Raw genomic sequence first — 25,092 nt, 5'->3', positions numbered from 1 at the left:
TTAGGTTAGAAAAGTGTTGGAACTTGTTACTAGGGTCACCTGCAATTTCCTGTCTGATCCTCCCCCGGCTGGGCTGGTGCTGAGTTTAACAGCGTCACAATTCAGATACTGACGCGTTAGAAAGTAACAATTAGCCCCCTGCTCTCACTCTGCAGACACTTCTCTCACTGTGGGGGGTTTATACACCTGTCCAAGCACCTCCAACCGAAAATGAGTGAGTCAGGTAAAATCACAACAAAGCTCTTTTGCATGATGTATATATAATTTCCCGAAACACTCCTGAACCTGCAGTGCGCTCTCAAATTCAACAACCTTATTGTGTAATATTTAGGTTTATTTTCAAACGCAGGAACGTCTGTTGAATGCTTCCATTTTTGTTTTTAAAGCGAGCCATCCACAAAGGTCTCTCTTTCAGTTCGGTCTCAATGCCTCTTTAGATCCTATTAACCGCAGTTGGAGGTAAGTTGTTAAAAGAGACCCGTCCCGATGCTGTTTTGGAAGTGGAAATAGGGTAGAAGAATCCCACAAGGTTTTATTTGGAGGTGGGGGCCTGGGGAGCACACCTCGCCTAGGACCTTTAGATCAAGGATATTGCTACTAATATAGAAATCAGAAAGTGGGGGTTTCCACCAGGGGTTTCCAGTGACTCCATCAATTAAAAGTATGCCCAGCCTCCTGGTGTATGTATCTGCAGGGAGGGGAAGGCTGGTTTGAGTCAGTACTTTTCTTGTACCGAGGAAGAGCCCCAAGAATTGACATCTCTGCTCCCCAGTTTTCTGCTCTATACAGTTGCCAACTCTGGGCACATACTGGAGGTTTCATCATGTGACCTTCCACCTCCAGCTACCACCCCCACCCCACCCCACCCCAGACATTAGTCATCCAACATGTCCGTCTTCATGGTGCCCCTCTTCCCTGGGCAATCAGAGATGAACAGGTTCTTCATTACCTGAATGGTAGGCTCTTTGACAGATGGTCAAGAATCATTCTTTCACCTCCAATAGTTTTGATAATTGGTAAACAAAAGTGTTTAATTTTTTTTAAAGATGCCTTTGTTTTTCTCTCCTGGGCTGCTTACAGCAGGTGTCCTCAAGATTAAGCTTGAATTCTTGGAGACTCCAGGGCAATCCTGGACAGGGTTGATAACTCTACTCACCTTTCTTGCTCGGGTATGTGCTGCATGGGCATCAAGTGACCTCTGGCATTCCACCCAAATTCCTGCCCCACACGTGGATCCACAATGCAGGTCGGTCAACTTGGAGGCATCACAGCCCTGGTCCAGTTTGTTGGCATTTGAGGTTTTCCCCAATTCTGGTCCTTTGGGTTCAAAGGCGTCTGTTACCAGGAAAGTAAGATTGGAGTGTTTGTATCGGTGTCAGTACGGGAGCTGGGACTGTGTGTCCGTTATTATATATTATACATAACTGTGGGATGTGTCGGTGCAGGAGGGGGGACTGAGTGTCCATTATTATATATTATCGATAACTGTGGCATGTGTCAGTGCAGGAGGTGGGACCGTGAGTCCATTATTATCTATTATATATAACTGTGGATTGTGTCAGTGCAGTAGGGGGGTCTGAGTGTTCAGTATGATATATATAACTATGGGTTGTGTGGGTACAGGAGGTGGGATTGTGTGTCCATTATTATATATTCTATATAACTGTGGGATGTGTCGGTACGGGAGGGGGTCTATGTGTCCATTATTATTTTTTTATTCATTTACGGGATGTGGGCGTCGCAGGCCAGGCCAGCATTTATTGCCCATCCCTAATTGCCCTTGAACTGAGTGGCTTGCTAGGTCAGTCTGACGGCATGTAAGAGTCAACCACATTGCTGTGGATCTGGAGTCACCTGTAGGCCAGACCAGGTAAGGACAGCAGATTTCCTTCCCTAAAGGACATTAGTACAACAATCGACAATGGTTTCATGGCCATCATTCGACTAGCTTTTAATACCAGATTTATTAATTGAATTCAGATTCCACCTTCTGCTGTGGTGGTATTCGAACCCATGTCCCCAGAGCAATAACTGGGTCTCTGGGTTACTAGTCCAGTGACAATACCAGTATGCCATTGCCTCCCCTTTTATATATTTATTATATATATATAATTGTGGGTTGTGTCGGAACGGCAGGTGGGACCGTGTGTCCATTATTATATATTATTTATAGTTGTGGGATGTGTGAGTACGAGAGGTGGGACTGTGTGTCCATTAATGTACATTACTGTGGGATGTGTCGGTGCGGGAGGTGGGACTGAGTGTCCATTATTATATATTATATATACCTGTGGGATTGGTCGGTAGAGGAGGTGGGATTTTGTGTCCATTATTATAATAATATACGTAACTGTGGGCTGTGTGAGAATGGCAGGTGGGATTGTGTGTCCATTATTATATATTATACATAACTGTGGAATGTATCGGTGCGGGAGGTGGGACCCTGTGCCCATTATTGTCTATTATATATAACTGGGATGTGTCAGTGCAGGAGGTGGGACTGTGTGTCCATTATTATTTATTATATATAACTGTGGAATGTATCGGTGCGGGAGGTGGGACCCTGTGCCCATTATTGTCTATTATATATAACTGGGATGTGTCAGTACAGGAGGTGGGACTGAGTGTCCATTACTAGATATATATAACTGTGGGTTGTGTCAGTACAGGAGGTGGGACTGTGTATCCATTATTATGTGTTATATATAACTGTGTATTGTGTCAGTGCAGGAGGTGGGACTGAGTGTCCATTATTATATATTATACATAACTGGGATGTGTCGGTGCAGGAGGTGGGACTGAGTGTCCATTATTATTTATTATATATAACTGTGGGATGTGTCAGTACAGGAGGTGGGACTGTGTGTCCATTATTATTTATTATATATAACTGTGGGATGTGTCAGTACAGGAGGTGGGACTGAGTGTCCATTACTAGATATATATAACTGTGGGTTGTGTCAGTACAGGAGGTGGGACTGTGTATCCATTATTATGTGTTATATATAACTGTGTATTGTGTCAGTGCAGGAGGGGGACTGAGTGTCCAGTATGATATATATAACTGTGGGATGTGTCAGTACAGGAGGTGGGACTGTGTGTCCATTATTATATATTATACAAAATTGTGGGATGTGTCAGTACAGGAGGTGGGACTGTGTGTCCATTATTATATATTATATATAACTGTGGGATGTGTCAGTACAGAAGGTGGGACTGTGTCCATTATTATATATTATACAAAACCGTCGGTTGTGTCCGCACTGGGGGTGGGACTGTTTGTCCATTATTATATATTACAGGTAACTGGGATGTGTTAGTGCAGGAGGTGGGATTTGTGAGTATGGGAGGTGGGACTGTGTGTCCATTATTATGCATAACTGTGGGATGCGTCGTTGCTGGAGGTGGGACTGTGTGTGCATTATTATCTATTATATATAACTGTGGGATGAGTCAGAGCAGGAGGTGGGACTGTGTGTCCATTATTATATATTATACAAAACTGTGGGATGTGTCAGGGTTGGGGCCGACCATGACTCATGGCCCTCCTGCCTTGGGCGCTATGGCGTTGGAAGGATGAATGAGAATGGGCAGAGACTGCTTGAGTTGTCTACCTATCATAACCTCTGCATCACCAACTCGTTCTTTCACACTAAACCCTGTCACCAGGTTTCATGGAGGCACCCAAGATCGCGTCGTTGGCACCAGCTAGACCTCATCATCACAAGGCGAACAGTGTTCAAATCACACGCAGCTTCCACAGTGCGGACTGCGACACCGACCACTCCCTGGTGTGCAGCAAGGTTAGACTCAGACCAAAGAAGTTGCATCATTCCAAGCAGAAGGGCCACCCGCGCATCAACACTAGCAGAATTTCTCACCCACAGCTGTTACAAAAATTTCTAAATTCACTTGTAACAGCCCTTCAAAACACTCCCACAGGGGATGCTGAGACCAAGTGGGCCCACATCAGAGACGCCGTCTATGATTCAGCTTTGACCACCTACGGCAAACGTGCGAAGAGAAATGCAGACTGGTTTCAATCTCATAATGAAGAGCTGGAACCTGTCATAGCCGCTAAGCGCATTGCACTGTTGAACTACAAGAAAGCCCACAGCGAGTTAACATCCGTAGCACTTAAAGCAGCCAGAGGCACTGCACAAAGAACAGCCAGGCGCTGCGCAAAGGACTACTGGCAACACCTATGCAGTCGTATTCAGCTGGCCTCAGACACCGGAAACATCAGAGGAATGTATGATGGCATGAAGAGAGCTTTTGGGCCAACCATCAAGAAGATCGCCCCCCTCAAATCTAAATCAGGTGACATAATCACTGACCAACGCAAACAAATGGACCGCTGGGTTGAGCACTACCTGGAACTGTTCTCCAGGGAGAATGTTGTCACTGAGACTGCCCTCAATGCAGCCCAGCCTCGACCAGTCATGGATGAGCTGGACATACAGCCAACAAAATCGGAACTCAGTGATGCCATTGATTCTCTAGCCAGCGGAAAAGCCCCTGGGAAGGACAGCATTACCCCTGAAATAATCAAGAGTGCCAAGCCTGCTGTACTCTCAGCACTACATGAACTGCTATGCCTGTGCTGGGACGAGGGAGCAGTACCTCAGGACATGCGCGATGCCAATATCATCACCCTCTATAAAAACAAAGGTGACTGCGGTGACTGCAACAACTACAGTGGAATCTCCCTGCTCAGCATAGTGGGGAAAGTCTTTGCTCGAGTCGCTCTAAACAGGCTCCAGAAGCTGGCCGAGCGCGTCTACCCTGAGGCACAGTGTGGCTTTCGAGCAGAGAGATCGACCGTTGACATGCTGTTCTCCCTTCGTCAGATACAGGAGAAATGCCGCGAACAACAGATTCCCCACTACATTGCTTTCATTGATCTCACCAAAGCCTTTGACCTCGTCAGCAGACGTTGTCTCTTCAGACTACTAGAAAAGATTGGATGTCCACCAAAGCTACTCAGTATCATCACCTCATTCCATGACAATATGAAAGGCACAATTCAACATGGCGGCACCTCATCAGACCCCTTTCCTATCCTGAGTGGCGTGAAACAGGGCTGTGTTCTCGCATCCACACTTTTTGGGATTTTCTTCTCCCTGCTGCTTTCACATGCGTTCATGTCTTCTGAAGAAGGAATTTTCCTCCACACAAGATCGGGGGGCAGGTTGTTCAACCTTACCCGTCTAAGAGCGTAGTCCAAAGTACGGAAAGTCCTCATCAGGGAACTCTTCTTTGCTGATGATGCTGCTTTAACATCTCATACTGAAGAGTGCCTGCAGCGTCTCATCGACAGGTTTGCGGCTGCCTGCAATGAGTTTGGCCTAACCATCAGCCTCAAGAAAACGAACATCATGGGACAGGACGTCAGAAATGCTCCATCCATCGATATTGGCGACCACGCTCTTGGGAAGTGGTTCAAGAGTTCACCTACCTCGGCTCAACTATCACCAGTAACCTGTCTCTAGATGCAGAAATCAACAAGCGCATGGGAAAGGCTTCCACTGCTATGTCCAGACTGGCCAAGAGAGTGTGGGAAAATGGCGCCCTGACACGGAACACAAAAGTCCGAGTGTATCAAGCCTGTGTCCTCAGTACCTTGCTCTATGGCAGCGAGGCCTGGACAACGTATGTCAGCCAAGAGCGACGTCTCAATTCATTCCATCTTCGCTGCCTCCGGAGAATTCATGGCATCAGGTGGCAGGACCGTATCTTCAACACAGAAGTCCTCGAGGCGGCCAACATCCCCAGCTTATACACACTACTGAGTAAGCAGCGCTTGAGATGGCTTGGCCATGTGAGCCGCATGGAAGATGGCAGGATCCCCAAAGACACATTGTACAGCGAGCTCGCCACTGGTATCAGACCCACCGGCCGTCCATGTCTCCGCTATAAAGACGTCTGCAAATGCGACATGAAGTCCTGTGACATTGATCACGAGTCGTGGGAGTCAGTTGCCAGAGCTGGTGGGCAGCCATAAAGACTGGGCTAAAGTGTGGCGAGTCGAAGAGATTTTGCAGTTGGCAGGAAAAAAGACGAAAGCGCAAGGGGAGAGCCAACTGTGTAACAGCCCCGACAAACAAATTTTTCTGCAGCACCTGTGGAAGAGCCTGTGATTCTAGAATTGGCCTTTTCGCCACTCCAGGCACTGCTCCACAAACCACTGACCACCTCCAGGCGCTTACCCATTGTCTTTCGAGATAAGGAGGTCAAAGAAGAAGGGATGTGTCAGTACAGGAGGTGGGACCCTGTGTCCATTATTATCTATTATGTATCACTGTGGGATGTGTCAGTGCAGGAGGTGGGACCGTGTGTCCATTATTATCTATATATATCTGTGGGATGTGTCAGTACAGGAGGTGGGACTGTGTGTCCATTACTATATATTATTTATAACTCTGGGTTGTGTCAGCACTGGGGGTGGGACTGTTTGACCATTATTATATATTACAGGTAACTGTGGGATGTGTTAGTGCAGGAGGTGGGACCGTGTCTCCATTATTATATATTATGTATAACTGTGGGTACTGTCAGTGCAGCAGGTGGGATTTGTGAGTACGGGAGGTGGAACTGTTTGTCCATTATCTTACATTCTACATAACTGTGGGATGTGAGAGTACGGGAGGTGGGTCTGTGTGTCCATTATTATTTCTAACTGTGGGATGTGTCGGTGTGGGAGGTGGGACTGTGTGTCCATTATTATACTTTATACATAACTGTGGGATGCGTCGTTGCTGGAGGTGGGAATGTGTGTCCTTTATTATACATAACTGTGGGAAGTGTCGGAGCGGGAGGTGGGACTGTGTGTCCATTATTATATATTATATATAACTGTGGGATGTGTCAGTACAGGAGGTTGGACCATCTGTCCATTATTAAATATTATATATAAATGTGTGATGTGTCGGTGCGGGATGTGGGACCCTGTGTCCATTATTATCTTTTATACAGAACTGTGGGAAGTTTCGTAGCGGGAGGTTTCATGGAGGCACCCAAGATCGCGTCGTTGGCACCAGCTGGACCTCATTGTCACAAGGCGAGCCGCCTTAAACAGTGTTCAAATCACACGCAGCTTCCACAGTGCGGACTGCGACACCGACCACACCCTGGTGTGCAGCAAGGTTAGACTCAGACCAAAGAAGTTGCATCATTCCAAGCAGAAGGGCCACCCGCGCATCAACACGAGCAGAATTTCTCGCCCACAGCTGTTACAAAAATTTCTAAATTCACTTGTAACAGCCCTTCAAAACACTCCCACAGGCGATGCTGAGACCAAGTGGGCCCACATCAGAGACGCCATCTATGATTCAGCTTTGACCACCTACGGCAAACGTGCGAAGAGAAATGCAGACTGGTTTCAATCTCATAATGAAGAGCTGGAACCTGTCATAGCCGCTAAGCGAGCTCGCCACTGGTATCAGACCCACCGGCCATCCATGTCTCTGCTTTAAAGACGTCTGCAAACGCGACATGAAATCCTGTGACATTGATCACACGTCGTGGGAGTCATTATCCAGCCTTCGCCAGAGCTGGCGGACCGCCATAAAAGCAGGGCTAAAGTGTATACATATCTGTGGGATGTGTCGCGACGGGAGGTAGGACTGTGTGTCCATTATTATACATTACACATAACTAGGATGTGTCAGTGCAGGAGGTGGGAATGTATGTCCATTGTTATATATTATTATATATTACATATAACTGTGGGATGATATTGAGGTACCTGGGGAGTTTGAATGAAATAATTTGATTGGATGGTAATTAAAGGGGTGAGTGTGAAGAGGGAAAGCTAAGCAGAAGAGATGGAAAGAATGATCAATTGTGTAAAAGAGGAAGAAACAGGAGACGGCAAAATAGTCACACTTTGTAAAGGTTGGAGGCAATGCATTGACGGCAGGTGGCCTTTATTTTAGAAATTTATTGCAACCACATAATTTTGTAAGCATGAACTTCCCATAATTTCTCTTGTCAGGGTGCCTGAAAATTATCAGTTTATTTTGCTATCATTATCTTAACTGGATTGAAATGTGATGACATAAAAACAACAAAAGCATTATATCCACCAGTGCTTTGTCAAAACAAGGAAGTGAATGATACATAGCTCATGATTTTTTGATTGAGCTCATAAAACAATGCAGCATAAACAAAACTTAAAGCCAGTAATTACTAATTTTCAGTCCTTGTGATAAAGTTAGGTTTTGGCATCTTGACTGACCATCCATAAGAATTTTCATGGGGGTTGGGAGACAAGAATGAATTTTTTTATTATTCGTTCATTGGGTTGTGGGTGTCACTGGCTAGGCCTGTAGTTCGTGTCCACTGACTCAAAATCCTACACTGTTATTGCCTTTCAGGCAGGTTCCCCTCCTGGTGTCCCTGTCAAACATACGAACATGTGAATCAGGAACAGGAGTAGGCCATTCAGCCCCTCGAGACTGTTCCTCCATTTGATAAGATCATGACTTATCTGAATGTGGCCTCAACTCCACTTCCTGTCTGCCCCCCAAAGCACTTGACTCCCTTGTCGATCAAAAATCTATCTAACTCAGCCTTGAATAAGTTCAATGACCCAGCCTCTACTGCTCTCTGAGGAAGCAAATTCCACAGACTGACGACCCTCTGAGAGATAAGATTTCTCCTCAACTCTGTCTTAAATAGGAGACCCCTCATTTTGAAACTGTGTCCACTATTTCTAGTCTCACCCATAAGGAGAAACATCCTTCCAGTATCCACCCTGTCAAGTCCTCTCAGGTTCATATATGTTTCAATAAGATCACCTGTCATTCTTCTAAACTCCAATGTGTGAACATTCAGTCAAGTGAACCTTCTCTTAACTGCTTCTAATGCAATTTCATCCTTTCTTAAGTAAGGAGACCAAAATTGGACACAGTACTCCAGATGTGGTCTTACTCAGGCCCTGCACAGCTGTAGTAAAACTTCCCGACTTTTATATTCTATTCCCCTTGCAATAAATGACAACATTCCATTTGCCTTCCTAATAACTTGCTGTGCCTGGATACTAACCTTTTGTGATTCAAGTACCAGGACACGCAGACCCCTCTGTACTGCAGAGCACTGCACGTTCCCTCCATTTAAATAATATTCTACTTTTCTATTCTTCCTGCCAAAGTGGGCAAGTTCATATTTTCCCACATTATACTCCATCTGCCAAACTTTTGCCCACTCACTTTATCTATCCATATCTCTTCGTAGACTCTCTGGGGGGCGGGGATTTTATGCACTCCCCTGCGGTGGTTTGGAGGCGAGGGGACTCCGACACCATCCAGCTTCCACTCAAATTTAGTCTGGACGGGAAGGTCTGTGAACGGCCTTCCCGCCCCACTGCCAATTGTGACCCTTAACTAGGTAACTAACCCTCAATTAAGGGCTTCCTCTTGTTGCAGCTGCAATTACCCATGTGACGGGCAGCCCTGTCACCACACGGGAAGCACGGCGTGAAAAACCATGCTGGCTGTTTCCCAGCTGCAAGGTGGGGGGGCGGGGGTGGGGTGCAGTGGTGGGAGTCCCTCATTCAAAATCACTCAGTGCCTGAATGAGGGACCTGTCATCAGGAAGGGGGGCCCACTGAAGACCACCATCCTGCCTTTGCTGCTGACCCTCCACCCCTGTGACCCCCACCCTGCGAGAGTCCTTCCCGCCCTGACCTACTTTGAGCCTGGTTCCAGCGCCGCTTCTCAATGTCTGGTGACTGCAGCTATAGCAGCAGTCACCGCCTCCATGGTGGCACTGCAGCTGGTGGCCTCTGATTGGCCAGCAGCTCGGCAGCGTTGGGACTTCCGACGACGGGGTCCTAAATCACACGGAAGGCCGCCCGCAGTCAAGTTAACTGTCTGATTGGCACTAAATTCGGCGCATCTTCCGTACAAGAGGCGATGTGGGGATTTCAGTGTCAGTTTCCCCTAATGTCGAGCCCCTCACCGCCAGCATAAAATTCCACCTTTATGGTCTCTTGACAACTTACCTTCCGAGCTATCTTTGTGTTATCTGCGAATTTAGCTCTCTCAGATTCGGTCCCTACATCCAGGTTATTGATGTGGATTGTAAATAGTTGAGGCCCCAGCACTGATCCCCCTGGCACTCCACTAGTCAGATCCGGCCAACCTGAAAATGACCCATTTATTCCTACTCTCTGCTCCCTGTTAGCTAGCCAATCCTCTGTCCATGCTAATATGTTACCCCCTACACCATGAACTCTTATTTTGTGTCATAACCTTTGATGTGGCGGCCTATTTAATGCCTTTTGGAAATTCAAGTACACCAAAACTGCAAGTTCCCTTTTGTCCACGTTGTTTGTTACATCCGTAGCTGCACTGATGCCTGTTCTTTTCACAACAATCGTACACTAATCTCTTGCCACTTTTCAGGCAGGATTTAGAGAATAGAATCATTTAAAGTTTTACTTCTCCAAATCACATTTATACTGTTGATTTCAGTCTCTATTGTTTGAAAGTTTCTTTTTGTCCATGCTCTCAGGAGAGTGTAAAAGATGCCATGGCACTATTTGATGGAAGAGCAGGGAAGCATCTTGTGTCCTGAACAAGATTTATTCCTCAACCAACACCTTCAAAATCAGACGAACTGGTCATTATTTCATTGTTCTTAGTGAGACCTTGCTGGGCATAAATTGACTCCTGTGTTTCCTACATTTAATGACTACACTTCTAAAAGTACTTGATTGGCTGAAAAGTGCTTTGGGACATTCTGAGGTCAAAAATGTTGGAGTGTTTACCCCCAAGCCTCCATCTCAGGAGGGTTATCCAGTGAGCTACAGAAACTTGCAATTATTTCGCACCTTTTAATGTAGAGAAACATCCTAACACACTTCAGAGGTGTAAGGGAGGGTAAGGGAAAGGAGTTATACAGACTACAAAGGCCCAGTGACTGCTGAGGTAGCTACTGTTCACTGAAATAGCAATAAAAGTCCTTGAATTAGTCTCGGCATCTCTGGAATGGGGAGAGGAAAGTTGGCCAGGAAACCAACCATGCTGCAATCCAGAGACTCCTGCTTGAACTGCTGACTTCACTGTCCAAGATCACCTGGGCTTTATGGTTGATATTGGAAACTAGTTCCTGTGGAACTGTATTGCACTAAAGAGAGGAAAAGCAATATTTAGTTATTTCTAGTGAATACATTCCCCCGTCGCACACCTCTGATTTATTTTCAGTCGTCTTTTCCTTTTCAGAACACAATATTGAATGAGAACACTATGTGCTTTAAAATCGAGTGTTGCAGACCACAATCGCAGTAGAGGTATTCTATTGAGCTGTTGTAATGTTTTCTGAGAAATCCAGTGCAGTTTGCTGTGTTTTTGTTGCTGTAATAGGAGACTGTTACTAAATCTCGATACTCACCTGAAATGTCTGGGTCAGCAGACTAAGGAGTCATTGCGATCTGTCCACTGTTGATGACAGAAAACCAAATCTTCCAGAACATCTGCAAAGTAGCTTTTAATCGACTTGCTTGTTTTGATGATAACATTCGCATCTACTCCAATGTCGGAAATAACTCTGGACACTTCAGAGATCTTTTTCTTTCAGTAGCGAGGTGTTATATATACACCCATCCACACCACCCCAACTAAAGAATGTTCTTTGTGCTTCATTGTAAATCCTGCTGTGTAATATAGATGACATTCTACCAACCTTGCTGCACAAGGGAATGGCAGCATAGAAATATTGCTGGTCTAGTAATCCAGAGGCCTGGACTAATGCTCCAGAGACAGTAGTTCAAATCCCACCATGGCAGTTCTGGGAATTTAAATTCAATTAATAAATTTGGAATTAAAAGCTAGTTTCAGTAACGGTGACCATGAAACTATGGATTATCATAAAAACCCATCCAGTTCACTGAGGCCGTTCAGGGGAGGGAATCATTTGTCCTTACCCGGTCTGGTCTGTATGTGCGTCCAGACCCACAGCAATGTGGTTGACTCTTAACTGTCTTCTGAAATGGCCTAACAAGCCTCTCAGTTGCACAAACTGCTGAAAAGAAGTCAGTGAAGAATGAAACTGGACAGACCACCCGGCATTGACTTAGACACTGGAAACGACAAAGGCAGACCCTGCCTAGTCAACCCTGTAAAGTCCTCCTCACTAACATCTGGGGACTTGTGCCAAAATGGGGAGAGCTGTCCCACAAAGTCATCAAGCACCAGCCTGACATAGTGATACTCACTGAATCATACCTCACAGCCAATGCCCAAACTCCTTCATCAGCATAATAATACAAAATAATGCAGATGTTGGAAATCGTAAATAAAATCAGAAAGTGCTGAACATCAGACCTGAAACGTTAACTCTGTTTTACTCTCCACAGATGTTGCCAGACCTGCTGAGTATTTCCAGCACTTTCTGTTCTCATATCTTTTTCATATATTGTGCAAATGGTGATGATCTTTAGTGTGGCTTTTCCTTTGCCACACTGGAGAGGGAATGGTGGGAAAGGAATCAAAAATTAATTGAAGCAAAAAATGCTGTAATCCAAATATTTTAAGGACTCTCCCTACTTTCCATGCCTGACTTAAATCCTATCATATCAGTGACACTTTAGGTTCCTGGAAAGCACAGAGCAAAAGGAGCTGTGTGTGAGCAGAAAGTTGCTTTTATTTGTTTTGAGGCATTTCACATTCGCTTACCGTATGTTTGTTTGGAAGGTTTCCATTATACTTATCTGTTGTCACGCTGACGACAGGAGTAACTATGAACTATAAAGTGAATGATGAATTAAACTCCAAAATTGGCCCACTTTTGATATAAGACAAAATGGAATAAGAGGTCACGTGACCTCCCCTGTACTGAGAATATACACTGACTGCTGGTGACGGAAGCCATCATCATGTCTGGACCAGCCTGGAGAAAGCGTATTGAAATTCAAACTGTCTATTCGATGTTAATGGCCCCTATCTTCAAGGACTGGGTTGACCATGACTTCACGGACAGAGAGACTCCAAACTCCAAGCCAAGATAATAAATGTGAAATACCACCACTTTATCAAAAGGGGCAACATTCAAACGCCATTGCCGAGCAATGACCACACATTCAGAGACATTATACGAATACAACAGGGGAGACCAGTTTTAGTCGCCTGAAAGAAACCAAGCCTGATTTTTTTTTCAAAAAGACACTTTTATGTGCAGAAATCCAGAGAGCAGGAGACAGAAAGCCAGCAGCCAGGAGGCTGAGAGATATCTGTTCCAACCAAGAAGACCCTGCCAAATTACCATCTTTCAAACACAGAGGTAGAGACTGAAGGTGACCTTGAAAACTCCCCATTTAAGAAATTGTAAGAGGATTTTCATCACCGAACTTTGACTGAGTTTTAACCAAAGGATTCTGCAGTAAAACATCCGATCACATGAATCTTTCCACGTTCCAAATTCAGTAAAGCGGGAAAAGAAAACCCAGGCATGCACCTTTTAAAATTTCCTCCCAGGAAAACCATCAATGGTTCACAGTTAACTCTTAAACAATCGGACTTAAGTGCATACTATCCTTTAATCTCTATTTTTTTCTTGTGTGTGTGCATGCATGTGTGTGTGCAACTGGGTGAATTTGCAAATTTTCTGTATTGTTTAAGAAATATTTATCTGTCTTTTAATCCTATAAGAAAGCCTGTTGTTTGTCTGTTCATTTGACCATTAAAACGCTTAGGGTTAAAGACTTTTAAAAATCACATTGGGCTGAATTTTATTAGCGCGTGGGATCTCATTACCATAGAGGCCACGCGAAGCTCTCCCCAGATTATGTGGGGTAGGGTGGGACAGCCGGCACTTTATTGGAGGAAGCCGGCACAGCTGAGAGTGATGTGCTGGGGCTTTATTTAAAGGACAGACAGTACAGCAGCTATGCCTGTACCCACAGAGAGTCCCTGGAAATGAGACTGCTGCAATTCAAGATCTGAATGGAGAGAGAGGGGCATGCCAGGGTGGCACCATGGTTTAGTTTTAGTTTAGTTTAATTTAGAGATACAGCACTGAAACAGGCCCTTCGGCCCACTGATTCTGTGCCGACCATCAACAACCCATTTATACCAATCCTACACTAATCCCATATTCCTACCACATCCCCACCTATCCCTATATTTCCCTACCACCTACCTATACTGGGGGAAACTTATAATAGCCAATTTACCTACCAACCTGCAAGTCTTTTGGCTTGTGGGAGGAAATCGGAGCACCCGGAGAAAACCCACGCAGATACAGTGAGAACTTGCAAACTCCACACAGGCAGTACCCAGAATTGAACCCGGGTTGCTGGAGCTGTGAGGCTGCGGTGCTAACCACTGTGCCGCACAGTGATGCTCCCTGACCGCTGTCCTCCAGGCTGTGCGGGAAAGGCGGACGCCCTCTTCCGCAGCGATGGCAGGAAGAGGCCCTCCCGCCTGACCAAGATAGCCTGGCTGGAGGTGGCACAGGAGCTCACCAGCCATGATGCCATCTGCCGCAACTGGGTGCACTGTCGCAAAAGGATGAATGACCTGCTAAGAAACGTGAGAGTAAGTGCCAATGTCGATCAGGACTGCACTGAATCTGGGTGCACCCACACAGAGTGGCATATGTGTACCACTGCTAAAGAAAGGGATGTTTGGTGGGGAGGGAAGAAGCGACCTGAATGGTGCAATGTATGACAGAACTTACACTAGTCTGGTCTTCGGGCAATGGCATCTACATGAGTGGCTCACTAAGTAGTGCACACCGAGTACCCCCCACCTTTGCGACCAGCCAGGCTCTGTTGACGTGTCGTCCTGTTGCAATGCCATTGTTAATATCTGCCTCCTTGCTCCTCCAGGCGAAGAGGGCCCACAATTTGAGGGAGGCATCCCGCACCGGTGGAGGTCCACCACAAATACAAAGGCTGACGGACGCTGGGGAGGAGACTCTGCAGCTGGAACCACGACAGCCACCACACTCATTTGGCCAAATTGACATGGGGGTCCAAGGTGAGCAAACATCGAATCAATATTAAAGATGAGCACTGTGGAATGTTGGTTCTGTAATGCAATGTTGCTGCAATTATGAAAAGTACTCGATCAAGACTAACAATGTCCTCTTCCCAAACAGAACCGATCCTGGCTGCACGGTTGATATCCCATACCTCGGAAGAAGGACCAGACGCTGAAGCAGCAGGGTCCGAGGACACGAACACACCTTCTACCTCGGTAGGTACCCGTCCGGCCTTAGAGTGTGGCTCACAATGAACCACAGAAACCACAGAAAAATTATGGCACAGATGGAGGCCATTCAGCCCATCGTGTGTGCGCTGACCAAAAACAGAAACAGCCACCCAAACTAATCCCACCTTCCAGCACCTGGTCCGTAGCCTTGCTGGTTACAACACTTCAGATGCATATCAGGCACATTTTAAATGAGTTGAGGGTTTCTGCCTCAACCACTGTTCCAGGCAGTGAATTCCAGACATGCACTCTGGGTGAAAAAGATTTTCCTCATGTCCCCTCAAATCCTTCTACCAATCACCTTAAATCTGTGCCCCTTGGTAATTGACCTCTCCAATAGGGGAAACAGGTCCTTCCTGTGTACTCTATCTAGGCCCCTTATAATTTTGTACACCTCAATTAAGTCACCATTCAGCATCAACCCTAGCCAATGCAATCTTTATTCAGAGCTCCAACTTTCAAGCCCTGGCAACATTCTTGTAAATCTCCTCTGTCCGCTCTCCAGAGCACCTATGTCCTTCCAGTGGTGAACAGAACTGTACGCAATACTCTTGCTGTGGCCTAATCAGCATTTTATACAGTTTCAGCATTACATCCCTGCTTTTGTATTCTATACCTCGGCCAAGATGCCAGAATTGGAGGAGCACAGATATCTGAGGGTTGTAGGACTGAAGAAGTTTACAGAGATAGGGAGGGGGAGGTCATAGAGGGATGTGTCAGAGCAGAAGCCAATATAGGCCAGTGAGCACAGGGGATGATGGGTGAGCAGGAACCGGTGCAAGCCAGGACAAGGACAGCAGAGTCCCGGATGTGCTGAAAGAGGAGCTGAACTAAACTGCGGTTGACTTTGAGTTGGATTCTGGAGAGCTGATTCACAATGGCTCTTCCAGAACTGATCTTCCTTCAACAGGTGGGTTTTGTTGCACCATCTGCATTATGATGCAAAAGAATGCCTGTTCAGAGAACGGGAAAGCTTGATGTTTAGTTTAATCAGGAGTGGTGGTGGCAGGGAAGGGTGATAATTCTTCATTTAGCGGGAGGAACTTATCACAGAGGTTTTATTGTAAAGAAAGACTTGCATTTATATAGCACCTTTCATGACCTCAGGATATCCCAAAACGTTTTGAAGCCTAGTCTATTTTATGAAATAATGACTTAGCAGTGCATGTATTACACCTTTGGTGTTGTATACATGATTGAGTTTTGGCCGCATACTAATTTGGAGCCAAGTTTACAAGGTTGTATTTTGCTCCTGACCATTCAAGTCCATAATTTTGTCATACAATCCAACCTTTCTACAAATCGAATTCATGTTTTTTGTCCTTGTTTCTTTCCTGTAGGGTGATTTGAACAATTTTGTAAAGAAACGAAGGGTTAGTATGAATTACTACATTTTGAAAAACTTTCAAAGTTGTGTGTGGGGGGAAAACATGCCCCTAAATGTTATTGGGCTTTCTTTTTCACTTGGATAGTGGTGGGGGGATCGGTGAGGGGGGTGGGGCGATTCCAAAACTAGGGGCCATAAGTAGTTACTAGTAAATCCAATAAAGAATTCATGAGAAACTTCTTTACACAGAGAGTGGTTAGAGTGCAGAACTTGTTACCTCAGGCAGTAGTTGTGATGAATAGCGTAGATGTCTTTCAGGGGAAGCTAGATAAGTGCATGTGGGAGAAAGAAATAAAACGATATTCAGATCAGGTCAGATGAAGTCGGTGGAAGAAATATAAACATTGACACAGACCAGCTGGCCAAATAGCCTTTTTCTGTGTTGTTAACTTGATGTAATTTACCTTTCAGCAGTTATTGCCGGTACAGCCTGTACCCAGTGTTGATACGTGATTGAAATTATTACTGAATTATGTCTCGGTGCGACTGCAAGTTTTTCATTAATCATGAAAGCGGATGAATAATTTCTCAATATTTCACACAGTATTTTCCTTCAGAAGATAGACATCAGTTACATTCATGACACATCAGAGATTCCAAGTGCAGCTCTTAGGTTAATCACTGGTGATGGGCATTTTTCCTTCATATTTCTGATGTTGCTGGTACCAACTTTTCAAACATGCATTTATTGCCAAGGTTACTGTTCAGGATATTTGTAGCAATTTCATTTCATGTCACAGCATTCTGCAGAGAACCTGAAAATGATAACATGATAAGAACTTGACGATGTGGAAAGCAGTGAAATTTCATTTCTAAAAGTGTAACGTGAGTTCCAATTTTAGCCTAGCCCGGGAATTGAGTGGGTTCAGGTAAGATGCAGTTTACACCCTGCTCAGTTTGACTTCAATAGATCATAAAATCAACTGGGATGCAAAATGGGCATCTGTCCCAAACCTGTAAGATTCCAGTGAGGTGAATAGGTTAAAATTGGGGCTATAAATCTATCAAATGGCTGCTCTAAGCAGTGGATGATTATAAAGTGTGCATATTTTAATGGGCCTGATGAATACTGGCTTACACTTTATATCCCAACAGTAACATGCTGTTGTCAACGTTTGATGGGAAAAGTCTTTCCCATTTACCTGTCAAACTGTCACTGAATACAAGATGTAGCAGAGAACCCACAAGTCATAGAGTCGCAGTGTTATACAGCACAGAAACAGGCCCTTTGGCCCATCGTAAGTGATCAAAAGAAAACACTGCAGTGTTGTGGTTCAGAATATTCTAGCCGCTTGCAGTCCACAAAGTTCACTCTGGTGCAACATCTTGGATCAATAACTGTAGATGAGCTTCTACTCATCAGAATTTCTTTCAAATAAGGCAGCAATCTTGAATAAATTTTCTTCTCTCCCAGTCCTTTATCAGTTTGATATTGTTCTAAAATGAATGTTTGATTAATATTTTTTCAGACGATTCATCTTTCAGGCACTGCTTTGAGAGGAATTGTAGCCTGAAAGCAACCTTGGATAACCTGTATAGATTCATCTCTTTGGTGCCACGTCTGTGCCATTTTTTCCCACTGCAGTGAGACTTTGAGGCATGATTTACTGTGCATTGAGTATCCAGCAAACAAAACGTATTTCAAGTAGTTTTTGGTCAGGAGTTAAAAGTACCAGTGACTAGGTGTAGCGGTAGCAATGCTTTGTGTATTTTTTAAACTTTTACTGTTTCTTTCCATGCTCTTTCAGGAGTTTGAAGTGCTTGCACAGATTAAACTGTTGCAGTCTACTTGTAACAACTACTGTATCTGCCCAGTCCGAGGTTTCTCAAATGGTTCCACAGTCAACAATATTTAACTGATGAAGAAAGGTAAGTGGTATTGTGAGAATGTGCTGATCAAACCATGAAGTGTTGTATATGTAATCTTCTAAAATTTTAATGGCTGTTCAATGTTTGTGAGCCTGTCAGTACAATTAGGTGTAGCGGTAGCAATGCTTTGTGTATTTTTTAAACTTTTACTGTTTCTTTCCATGCTCTTTCAGGAATTTGAGGTGATAGCACAAATTAAACTTTTAAAGTCTACATGTAACAACTACTGCATCACCCCAGTCCCTAAGTTTCTTAGGTGGTTCAACAATCAACAATATTTGACTGATGAAGAAAGGTGAGTGGTATTGCGAGAATGGATGTTCATATTGTGTTGTCTGTGTCATCTTCTATGATTTTAATGGCTGTTCAATGTTTGTGAGCCTGTCAGTACAATTATTCTCTTCCCGTTCCCTGATTTCAAATAATTTTGTAATGGAATCTGACTGAGCAGGATAGTGCTCACAACCCATCACAAGAGTTCTATCGTTGTATCAAAATGGGTTTTATTAGTATATTGTAACACACACCATGACAAGATTGAAAATGCTGGTCCCTTTAATGAAACGGGTCTCATTTCAGTGTTAATAGGGAGCAGGTGATACTCATCATAGTTATGAATTTGAGGGCTGGGTTTTTGCCCAGTTGGGGAGTTGCCTCTGGACAAAGAGTTAGTCGAGAAATTGTATAAAACATGGAAATCTAGACCAAAGCATTCCACATATAAAATTTAATCAAGATAAGAGAGATACATTTTAATGGTTGAAAATTAGAGGGAGAGAGTGTGAAAGAAAGAATACAATGTTACAAATTCAAAGCAAAATCAACGTATTCACTTATTTACTAATAATTGGTAGTATTTAAAATACTTTCCTTCCAATCGTGGAAAAGGTCACTCATTTGGATTTCTTGAGTGGAAAGATTGTTTCAAACTTCTTGAAAAACTCTCGTTTGGTTAGAGCTTAGGGATTCAAATTACAGCAGCCTTCGGAACACCAACTTTGAATCTGATCAAGCTAGTGGTGATAAGAGATAGATAGATACACATAGATATGGGGAAGGAGAGTCGATGGGGATACAAGGAAAATTGAGGAGATGCCAAAGGCAATAGCAAATGAAGCCAGACATTTCAGCATGGGCTGGGGGCAGACATTACAAAATAGGGAATGTGGAATCTGGTCACGCAAGAAGTTTGAAATCAGATTGTTCAGATCACCACTTGGGTGAATACCTTTTTGACTCTTACACTAAAATGGAGGATATGGAGGGGGGTGGTGCAAGATATTCTTTGGATATGCCTCTGTCATTTTCTAGATGACGATAAATACATAAAAAAGCTTAGTGGGGAACACTGGTACAAATCGGGAAGCTTTATAAAACGTGAGTTCGGCCACAACTGGAGTACTGTGTCCAGTTCTGGGCACCACACTATAGGAAGGATGTGATTGCCCTGGAGCGGATGCAGAGGAAATTTACCAGGATGTTGCCTGGGCTGGAGCATTTCAGCTATGAAGAGAGACTGAAAAGGCTAGGGTTGTTTTCCTTAGAGCAGAGAAGGCTGAGGGGGGACATGATTGAGGTACGCAAAATTATGAAGGGCACTGATAGGTTAGCTAGGAAGAAACTTTTTCCCTTAGTGGAGGGGTCAATTACCAGGGGGCATAGATTTAAGGTAAGGGGCAGGAGGTTTAGAAGGGATTTGAGAAAAAAAAATTCACTCATAGGGTGGTTGGAATCTGGAATGCACTGCCTGAAGAGGTGGTAGAGGCAGGAACCCTCACAACATTTAGGAAGTATTTATATGAGCACTTGAAACGCCATAGCATTCCTGGCTAGGGCCAAGTGCTGGAAAATGGGATTAGAATAGTAGGTGCTTGATGGCCGGCACAGACACGATGGGCCAAAGGGCCTGTTTCTGTGCTGTATAACCCTATTCCTCTATGACTCGAAGAGTGGGAACTGATATTTGGACTGAACTATGAATTGGCAATAAACAAGTTGTGGATCAGAGACTGTCATCAGCTTCCTCATTTTGGTGAATGGATATCTGCCTATTTAACACATCATAATAATAAGTCAACAAATACAGGAGAAATACAAAGACTTACTGAGAGAATGATACAGAGAGCCCATTTTGAAAACCTGGCCCAGAGTTTCCACTTTGGGCACAATTGATAATCCAGATGTAAATTTCAGCAGTTTTTGAGAAGTATTTCTTTTCCTCTCAAAAGCAATGCTTCAGATTTGATATGCAAATATGTTTTCGCATATCACAAACATAAAATTTGCAATAGCCCAACACAGTTGATCAGCTTTTTTGAAAGTAATTTTAAAAATAGGTTTGCCTGAAAAAATATTCCTTGATCTAGTGATAATATGGTGCCGTTTTATTAATACAGCTGAAAATGGATGTATTACAAAAATTAAACATTTTAATCAGTGGCTAGTCCACCACCTGTGAGTAAGCAGAGTTTAAAGAACTAAAAATTACTTTAAAAAATGTTACGACCAGGTGAGAAAGGTGTCTCGGGGTCCCTCTCAGCCTTCACCTGGTCTTACTGTAACAGGGTTCAATTTTAAACACACTGTTTTTCTCCTCCCACCCGCCGCCCCCCCCCCCCCCCCCCCACCGCCGGTGAATTCTTGTTCACCACTTTCTAATTATAAGGCAAAGAAACCAGCACAAACAGGCTTTCTTAGGTTTAAAGAAGAAAAGTTGAAATTTATTAAACTTAAACTCTAATTCGGTTAACGCCTACAGATACATGATGCACCCACACTAGCGTGCATACGCGATACACACATGCTAATAGAGACAGAAAAGAGCAGAAGAAAAATAAAGTGTAAAAGTTTGAGACAATATCTGAAGAGTTTTTGTTACGGTTCTTCGAGCTCACTGTAGAGTCCTTGATTGTAGGTAGATCTTGCTTTTTGTTAGGGCCCAGTATTCTTCTTGTACCTTATTCACTGTCGGAGACTTTTGTCTCCTGGGGTTCATGTGTCCTCAGTGGATTCTGAGGCTTGTGAGAAAGAGATGGGAGCAGGCAGACAGGAGAGATCTTCTCAGTCCAAGAGCATACAGACGCACTCAGTTCAAACTGTATGTACAATTCAGAAAACCCCAGGTTGCCAAGGAGGTTAGTCATGTGACTAACTGGTCTGACCATGCCTTGGCTCTGTGGATTGTATCATCTTAGCAGGGCCTGGAATGCTCCTCTTACAGACAATACCTGGTGAGCAAGGTCCATTGTGGGTTGAATGTGTCAGTGCTTTGTTCTTCAATCATCATCTGTTAATATGCAAATATCTTTTCCAGCCACAACTGATCTGTTTAACAAGTCCTTTCTTCACTCCAGTAACAGTTTAAAATCAATGTTCATGACAAAATTAATGTGCCTCATTCTTGGCAGGTGGAGGCCTAGCAGGACAAAAACAATACAAACTATTTACTTGCTACGTTAGTTTGCAGACGGTGGTTTCTTAGTAAATGGGAAAAGAGTTTTTGAGATGTGCCTGTTAAGTATTCTTGCGTCTTTTTGTTTAAAAAAGGGCTTAATTTTAAGCACCTCCTTGGGCCACAAATCCACTTGACTAGCGGGTACCCACAATGATGATTAATTTGATCTGGGGACATGGTCAGTTTTGTGGGTGGGGCCAGCTTCGAGTATGATATTTAAACTAGCGCAAAGCATCACAGAAACTCAGTTTGCACTGAACATAAGTTGCACTTCAAATTCTAAGATGTTTTGGCTGATTTTCAGTGAATTGCACTGAAGATTCCAGAGCCATTTAACATTAACTCTTGCTCCTATGTTTTGTCTTCTCTTTACTGCTGGTTAACAGGACCCACTCTCTCATTTTAGTATCACTGGACCTAGCATGTTGAGTGTTCTCTACCTGAGGTGACTGATCCTCCTCTTTCTTTCATTCCTTGTGAAATGTCCATTCCCAGCTGTGTGCATTCTCATAGCAGTGCAGTTGACGCCAGGTGCTTGCTTTGTTTGTTGTGAATCTGCAACTTTTTCTATCACTCTAAGCACTGGAAGTTCAACTTCCAATTCTAACCAGTACACTTTCTATAAGCCCAGTGCTTATTAACTTTCCTCCATCCAATGTACAGGTTGCACCATATTTCTGCTCCCTTCAGTGTGTCCTGCAAAAAAGCTGTGAAGGGTGATGGCGGCTGCCCTCTGAGAATGTCTGACACGTGGAGTTACATACTTCTCTTGCTGCTTTTCACACAGCAGAAAAGATTGTGGCTGCAATAGTGAGAACCATTCTGGTTGTTGCACCTGTCAATCATTAATCAAAGTAATATGAATTATTCTCTTGCCTGAAAAATAAGTGCCTTTTGGAAGTAAAATAATCATTAGTGTGAAAAATGAATTCTCAAAAATGACAAGAACATTAAACGAGAACATTGTTTATTTTTAGTTGCACCTCGTCTGAAATGTGCTTATCTGCCATCCTGCAGCTATAATGTGTCCCGTGAAATAGAGGCAGCCCCCGACAGCAGTCCATCATCACCAAAGGACAGAAAGTGTGGTCAAGTGCCTCAGCCTGTAAGTATCACATAATAAGCAGAGGAGACACTTCATCTGGTTACTTCAGAGGACAGCATCCTTTATTATAGGATCAGTGAACAGACATGATGTGCAACAGCTGCACCGTGAATGGAGCCTTTTGATGTGTAGCCATTATTGTTTTACTGTCTTGGGAAGATTTGGTGGTTGGTACAGTTTGAATAATTTGAGGCATGTGATAAGTGCAGCATAATTGGGAAGAACAAGTGACTTTGGACTCAAATCGCTCCAACACTGGGGTTTCCTCACCTCATACCGACATCTGTTGTAGACTAATTGATAGAGATTGAACACTATGTCTCGTCAACAACTGCATTATCATTGTATCATATGATTATTGGGATGGTAGAAGGTGAACCAAAAGGGCCGAGGTCTTTTCATGTCTAGTGATTTCTATGTGTTATTCCTCTCCCAGTATCCATTGATTGCAATTTATGCACCGTGGTTAGATTCCACCTTTTCAAAATTGTATGTAGAAGAGGGAAAAGAAAAAGGCTGCGTTTATTGACAACAGAACCACCAGGTGGTGTAGTACTGGCACATGTACAAATGCAGCCTCATCAACTGAAACGTCACTATCTGTGATGTCTCAGACAGCTGCCAGTAATAAAAATGCCTCTGCTCAATTGTCACAAAAAATTAAACCTAAACTCTATCAGTGTCTGTAGTCACCACCTCCATCACATCCCCAACAGTATCCCACTCCCTCCCACCATTGCACTTCTCTTCGTCGCTCCATTCTGCACCCGTCTCCTCACTGCTCACTACCTGCCTCGCCACTGCCTCCCCTCAGCTACCCCCTCCCTGCCTTGCTGCTGCCTCCTCTCAGCTACCCGCTCCCTGCCTCCCCTCAGCCACGTGCTCCCTGCATCGCCGCTGCCGCCCCTCAGCCACTTGCTCCCTGCCTCGCCACTGCCTCCCCTCAGCCACTTGCTCCCCGCCTCACCATTGCTGCCCCGAGCTATCCGCTCCCTGCCTCGCCACTGCCTCCCCTCAGCTACCCCCTCCCTGCATCGCCGTTGGCTACCCTCAGCCACTTGCTCCCCGCCTCACCATTGCCTCACCTCAGCTACCCCCTCCCTGCCTCGCCGCTGTCTGCACTCAGCTACCCCCTCCCTGCGTCGCATCTGCGTCCCCTCAGCCACTTGCTCCCTGCCTCGCCGTTGCCTCCCCTCAGCCACTTGATCCCTGCCTCGCCGTTGCCTCCCCTCAGCTACCCGCTCCCTGTCTCGCCGCTGCCTCCCCTCAGCTCCTCCCTCCCTGCCTCGCCATTGCATCCCCTCAGCTACCTGCTCCCTGCCTCGCCGTTGCCTCCCCTCAGCTACTCCCTCACTGCCTCGCCGCTGCCTCCCCACAGCTACTCCCTCCCTGCCTTGCCGCTGCCTCCCCTCAGCTACCTGCTCCCTGCCTCGCCACTGCCTCCCCTCAGCTACCTGCTCCCTGCCTCGCCGCTGCCTCCCCTCAGATACTCCCTCCCTGTCGCGCCACTGCCTCCGCTCAGCTCCCTGCTCCCTGCCTCGCCACTGCCTTCCCTCAGCTACCTGCTCCCTGCCTCGCCGTTGCCTCCCCTCAGCTACTCCCTCCCTGTCTCGCCACTGCCTCCGCTCAGCTCCCTGCCTCGCCACTGCCTTCCCTCAGCTACCTGCTCCCTGCCTCGCCTTTGCCTCCCCTCAGCTACTCCCTCCCTGCCTCGCCACTGCCTCCCGTCGGCTACCTGCTCCCTGTCTCGCCACTGCCTCCCCTCAGCTACTCCCTCCCTGCCTCGCCACTGCCTCCCCTCAGCTACTCCCTCCCTGCCTCGCCACTGCCTCCCCTCAGCTACCCGCTCCCTGCCTCGCTACTGCCTCCCCTCAGCTACTCCCTCCCTGCCTCGCCGCTGCCTCCCCTCAGCTACTCCCTCTCTGCCTCACCACTGCCTCCCTCAGCTACCTGCTCCCTGCCTCGCCACTGCTTCCCCTCAGCTACCTGCTCCCTGCCTCGCCACTGCCTCCCGTCGGCTACCTGCTCCCTGCCTCGCCACTGCCTCCCCTCAGCTACT

At 45.3% G+C, this 25,092-nt stretch overlaps 1 protein-coding gene across 1 annotated transcript in view; it reads left to right on the top strand.

The window, feature by feature from the left end:
- Positions 1-18,437, top strand: part of LOC137372604 (centrosome-associated protein 350-like) — a 41,821-nt gene extending 23,384 nt beyond the window's left edge. Inside the window, exons 5-8 of the mRNA XM_068036538.1 lie at positions 14,834-14,984; positions 15,106-15,203; positions 16,559-16,591; positions 18,354-18,437. Coding sequence (XP_067892639.1) covers positions 14,834-14,855 — 22 coding nt within the window. The 3' untranslated portion in view covers positions 14,856-14,984; positions 15,106-15,203; positions 16,559-16,591; positions 18,354-18,437. The remainder of the gene's footprint in view (positions 1-14,833; positions 14,985-15,105; positions 15,204-16,558; positions 16,592-18,353) is intronic.
- Positions 18,438-25,092: the final 6,655 nt, after the last annotated feature.

The sequence above is a fragment of the Heterodontus francisci genome, chromosome 8, assembly GCF_036365525.1.
Source record: "Heterodontus francisci isolate sHetFra1 chromosome 8, sHetFra1.hap1, whole genome shotgun sequence".
In the NCBI taxonomy this organism is placed as follows: domain Eukaryota; kingdom Metazoa; phylum Chordata; class Chondrichthyes; order Heterodontiformes; family Heterodontidae; genus Heterodontus; species Heterodontus francisci.
The sequence above is the reverse complement of the archived record's forward strand: the minus strand, read 5'-3'. Positions and strand labels throughout refer to the sequence as shown.